This window comes from Miscanthus floridulus, chromosome 10, assembly GCF_019320115.1.
Source record: "Miscanthus floridulus cultivar M001 chromosome 10, ASM1932011v1, whole genome shotgun sequence".
Taxonomy (NCBI): Eukaryota; Viridiplantae; Streptophyta; class Magnoliopsida; order Poales; family Poaceae; genus Miscanthus; species Miscanthus floridulus.
This window is the reverse complement of record NC_089589.1, coordinates 121,361,055-121,367,032: the sequence shown is the minus strand read 5'-3', so window position 1 is coordinate 121,367,032 and position 5,978 is coordinate 121,361,055. Positions and strand designations below refer to the sequence as shown.

Below are 5,978 nucleotides of genomic sequence, written 5' to 3'. Positions count from 1 at the left end.
CACGGCCCGTTAGTGGCCTAGTAAGACGACATGGCCGCACCAGCGCGCGCCACATGGCGGGCCAAAGCCCAGCCCGTATCAGGCCTAACCGGCCCAGTTTGGACCCAACCTGTATTGACCATTGACCGGTCAATGTTGACCATTGACCGGGGCCACATGTTAGTGATCCAAGAGCCCCTGGTCCCACCTGTCAGTAGCTGATGATGTAAATGACGTCTTGCTGGCGTCATGATGACATCAGCGGGACCCCACCTGTCAATACTAGAACCGAGATGATGACGTCATGCTGACGTCATACTGATGTCAGCATGCCACGTGGACCAACACGAGCGTGACACGTGTCAGCACGATATTAATTCAGCCTTTTTCCCATTTTCAGAAATGATTGAAACTTTGGAAATTCGTAACTAATTCATACGAACTTAGAAAAATACAAGACCAGGACCAAAATTCATATGAAATCAAGCTCTATGCAATGAACCCATGTTTGAGTGCATTTGGCTCTTTTTGAATTCTCATTGCTTTTTGTGCTACTCTATAGACGTCGCTAATGCGACTATAATGAGATCGTTTGCAGACTCGGAGGAGAACCAGACGGACGAGGACCAAGAGTACCGTGAGGAGTACGGAGACGACTTCACTGAAGGTGCACATCCCATCCAATCTCGTAGCACCTATTACGCATGGCTAAAATAGAATTGCTATTACTTTACTTTATTGTTATATTCACATTATGATAGGACTTGCATGGTAGTATGCTTACTTGATGGCCTTTACCTTGACGCAACCTTACCCCTGCTTACCCTGCTATTAGGCTAGGCACACACTTGTTGCTATATCTCATTACTTATTACTTCTACGCTTGTACTACATTGATGCGTGGTGGAAACTGGTGTTAACTAGACTATGGGGAGAGTGCTGCGTGTGTGACTTGGGTGTGTGGAGGGTAAGGGTTGTGTCGACAAGTTGGAGTATACGATGAGCTTGGGGCAAGTCTTGCCATGTGGTGCTACCTGGGCACCCCTAGAATGGATACCTGTGGTGGGTAAATGGTATATGAGGCGGCCCTGGGTATGAACCTGTGATGGGAGGAGCCTGGGGTGGAGGTGCTGTGGTGGAATGGTAAATGGAAATCCTGATGGAGACATTCTGGCTTGGTCATCCCTAAGGACTTACTAGTACTCAGATTCACCATGAAGCCTTATGTACCACTCGCCCTATATGGTGCGGGACGGCTAGACTACTGGGTAGGATATTGCCACTACTGCTAGGTTGATAGCGGACAGTGCAAGGAGGTACGAGGCGCGGAGGATTTCCCCCACACCCTTCCGAGACTTCATGGAGGCCTTGTGGACCCGGCTCATGACTCACAGTTTTAGCCACCCTAGACTAGACTTGGGGTGTACCAGGGCTGAATGGTAGAGTGGCATTATCCTAGGCTAGCAAGCGGTCGGAATCAGCCTAGTTGACGACGGTCAGCGAGAAAGGCGGATCTTGTGGTTATGTAAAACCTCTGCAGAGTGTATGGTTGATCGATCGATACATGTGCCGACTTGTCGGCTATGGACCTTTCCTGGGTTTCGCTTAAACTAGATAGCGAGATGAGTCCTTCTCTTCTTCCCTCGTGAGAGAGTGTCGGTCATAGCCAGGGGCTACGGGCCATGAGACAGTGCTGAGAGGGAGTTGGCCTATCGACTGAGCGATGGTATGGTGATGATATGGAGATGGTGGTGTAACGATCCCAGGATCGAAATCTGGCTCTGGATGGGAATTGGGAGGAATGTGTGTGGGAATGGTGTTAAACCTTGACTATACAATTATATACTTGATATGCTAATATATAGGAAACCCCAACCTTATAGGTCCCTTTTGATTATAACCAACTTGCATCCAACCTCCACAAAGCAATGCTCATAGGGTGGGAGTGTCCAGTACAAATCATACTAATAAATTTTGGCACACAGGTTCTGCTGAGGAGTATAGCTCCGAGGAGTTTGACGGTTGAGGAGTTTGTTCCTACGCTCGAGTTTGGTGATCTTATCTTCAAGCTGTTCTGAATGAATGCTACTTTTGATTCCGCCAATGCGGTGATGTAATAATTTATGTAATTCCGCACTTTATGTACTCTGATATTATCGTTGTATGGATATGGTATTCGACTGGAATTTGGGTAATATGATCTACAATGGTCATAATAAACTTCGACTCTGTGGATTTCCCTTCGTGGAAATCAGGTCGCTTCAATCTCTGTACTTCCGGGATGTATAGAATAAGCAGACTCATGGGCCTCTTGTAGAATTGCATCATGGATAGCCTTCACTTCAGGTACACATATCCTTTTTCCGAACCAAAGAGTACCATTCTCATCCATCCTGAATCCTGGTGCCTTTCCAAGCACTACATTCTCTACTATCTCTTTTAGTTTTCATCCTCCAATTGACCTTTGCGTATCACTTGCTCAAATGTAGGCTCTATCACCAATTCCATTGCATTAGTGACAAAACTCAAGTTGAGATGCTCTATTTCAGCACACAACTCTACTGACATAAATGTCATCCCAAGTCCATTAGCATAACTCTTCCTACTAAGTGCATCAGCTACGACATTTGCTTTTCCCGGATGATAATGCACTTCCAAGTCATAGTCTTTGATCAATTCTAACCAGTGACGTTGTCTCAGATTCAGATCTGATTGGGCAAAGATATACTTCAAACTCTTGTGATCTATATAGATATCACTCTTATGCCCAATTAGATAATGTCGCCAGATTTTCAAAGCATGTACCACAGCTGCCAATTCCAAGTCATGAGTAGGGGAATTCAACTTATGCTTCCTCAATGTCTAGATGCATATGCCACCACTCTTCCTTCTTGCATAAGCACACATCCAAGGCCCAAATGGGATGCATCACAATATATAGAGAAGTTCTTGCTTAAATTGATTAAAATCAATACTGGAGCTATAGTCAACCTTTTCTTTAGCTCATCAAAGTTTGCCTGGCATTTATCTGACCATACATACTTAGCATTCTTTTCCAACAGAGCTGTCATAGGCTTGGCTAGCTTGGAAAAACCTTCTATGAACCTCCTGTAATATCCAGCCAATCCCAAAAAGCTACGAATCTCACTTACATTGGTTGGTGGTTTCTAATTCAACACATCTTGTACTTTGCCTGGGTCCACTGCTATTCCACCATTGGAGACAACATGACCTAGAAAAGAGACTTCCTTCAACCAAAACTCACACTTGCTCCGCTTAGCGTACAACTTATGTTCTCTAAGCTTTTGCAAGACCAACCTTATATGTTCAGCATGTTCTTCTTCAGTCTTGGAGAATATCAGTATGTCATCTATGAATACAACCACAAATTTATCCAGAAACTCCATGAACACCTTATTCATCAGATACATAAAGTATGCAGGTGCATTGGTCAATCCAAAAGACATAACGGTATACTCATACAAGCCATACCATGTAGTGAATGTTGTCTTGGGTATGTCTGAGTTTTGAATCTTAAGTTGATGGTATCCTGAGCGAAGATCATTCTTGGAGAACATAAAGGCTCCTCTCAACTGATCAAACAAATCATCAATCCTAGGCAAAGGGTATTTATTCTTGATTGTAACCTCATTAAGTGAACGGTAATACACACATCCATTGACTACCATCCTTCTTATCCACAAAGATCATAGGTGCCCCCCATGGGGAAGAACTGGGGCGTATGAAACTTTTTCTTGCAACTCTTTTAGTTGTTTCTTAAGCTCTTCTAATTCATTAACCCCCATTCTATATGGACGTTTAGCTATTGGTGCAGTTCTAGGTAATAATTCAATAATGAATTCAATGTCTCGGTCAGGTGGCATACTTGGCAAGTCATCGGGGAAGACATCCGGGAATTCCTCCACAACACGATTTTGTTCATTGGCATCACCATCCAACTGATTCACAGTGGCTGTAGGCTGAGCTTGCACTTCCACTTCTACACAGATTCTATCTCCATTGGGTGATGTCACAACAACATATTTCTCCTGACACTGAATCACTGCCCGGTGTTGTTTCATCCAATCCATTCCCAGTATAAGATTAATTCCCGCTGTTCTCAACACAATAGGTTTCACTTTGAAGTCTACCCCCTTAAGGAAATGCTAGTTGAGGGACTCCAATAAGAAGCGGGCATACTACCTCCCGATGCATTTACTAGTATAGGGTTTTTCATGGCACACAAAGGTATGCTATGAATTATAACAAAAGCTTGGGAAATAAAAGAATGAGAAGCACTAGAATCAAAAAGTACTGTAGCAGAGATAGAGTTGATGCTGAACGTACCCAACATGACCTCGGGTGTCTCCTGAGCTGCATCAGATGACACATAGTTCACCTTCGCAGTGTGAGGTGGTCAGGCGTTGAACTTCTGATTGCCAGTCTGGTTCTGAGGGGCTTGCTGGTTCTGCTTCTTTGGACACTAATGAGCATAGTGACCTACTTCTCCATAGCGGTAGCATGCATTGGGGTTATTGGGTGCACCACTCTTCACAGGAGCATTGTTGGATGGTCCCTGGCATGTTGCCGGATTGCCAGTCTGTTGCGGGGGACGCTGATTACCATACGGTTGCTGGTACTAAGGGCGTTGCTGGAACTGATTACGTTGAGGATACTGACCACGGTTTCCCTGGTTAGATGGTCCTTGATTCCTTTGTTGAAAACCCTACTGGGGATATGCACAAGGGCGTGTGTTGCTTCCTGAAGCTTGCCCTTGAAGCCTCCTCTTCTTGGCTTCCATCTCTTTGCGCTTATCGTCGATCACAATAGCGTGGTTCACCAAAGACTGAAAGTTAGGGTAGGTGTTGGACATCAGCTGAAGCTGTAGGCCATCATAAAGTCCTTTGAGGAAACAGCATTGCTTCTCCTTATCCTCAGCTACATCATTTGGAGCATAGCGTGACAGTTGAGCAAACTTGTCACGATACTCCACAACAGCCATGGATCCTTGCTTGAGGGACCTGAATTCCTCCTGCTTCAATTCCACGAGTCCATCAAGGATATGATAAGATCGGAAATTGTCCTTGAATTCCTGCCAAGTGATAGCAGGAGCATTGTTGGGACGTCCATACTGGAAAGAATCCCACCAATTCTGAGCTACTCCCTGGTGTTGACTAGAAGTATACAACACCTTGTCAAGATCATTGCATTGTGCTATGTTAAGTTGCTTCTCCACAGCACGCAACCAATCATCTGCCTCCATAGGATCTAAGGCATGGGTGAACACCGGTGGGCGACCCTTCATAAACTCTCCACGCTTATCCCTAACCTGAACAGGCGGTGGTCCTCTTGCAGGTTCGTTATCCAAGCACTGCATCATAGCTTGCATTAACTGCGCTTGCATTCCCATCAATTGTTCCATGGTCACAGGTGGCGGTGGTGGTGGATTTATGAGAGCATCACGTCCACGACCATGGCCTCTGCCTCTTCCTCCTCTTGCAGCCATCTGTTTTCCAACAGATGCGCAAAATTTAGAGATTTCCAAATTATAGATATCTTACAAAAGATAAGAAACAATGCTGAGAATTTTCTAGACAAGATTCCAAAAACAGCAGTTCAGTAAATCTATCATAACTTGAGTTTCAGGGATCCAACAGGGGTGTACCAAGAACAGTTGGAAAGCTTAGGAGATCAGCTACAACTTTTATTTAGATCACTTTTACAGATTCTGAAATACACATGGTCAAAAATAGAGCTAAACCAAATCTGTTCTGGATTCCAGTCTGCGCAGGAACATCAACTTGTGACAGTTAGATCTCTCAAACTTGAACAGCTATTGATGTGATTCCAGAGACATTTGAAAGATACAGAAGTCTAGTTATCTCTACAAAAATTTCAGAATTTTTGACAGCCCAGATTTCGAGATACAAGATAAAGATCACAGGCTGCTCCAGAAAACAGCACAGCAGAGATAAGATAAAGCAAACCATCTGCATTAA

General features: G+C 44.4%; 1 protein-coding gene across 1 annotated transcript; it reads right to left on the bottom strand.

The window, feature by feature from the left end:
• Positions 1-4,705: 4,705 nt before the first annotated feature.
• Positions 4,706-5,242, bottom strand: LOC136489459 (uncharacterized). The gene has a single exon (XM_066486087.1). The coding sequence runs from the start codon at positions 5,240-5,242 to the stop codon at positions 4,706-4,708; it is 537 nt and encodes a 178-aa protein (XP_066342184.1).
• Between the last annotated feature and the right edge of the window lie 736 nt (positions 5,243-5,978).

Excerpts from the sequence above, each read along its gene's own strand:
- LOC136489459 (XM_066486087.1), bottom strand. The coding sequence starts at position 5,242 with ATGGAGGCAGATGATTGGTTGCGTGCTGTGGAGAAGCAACTTAACATA.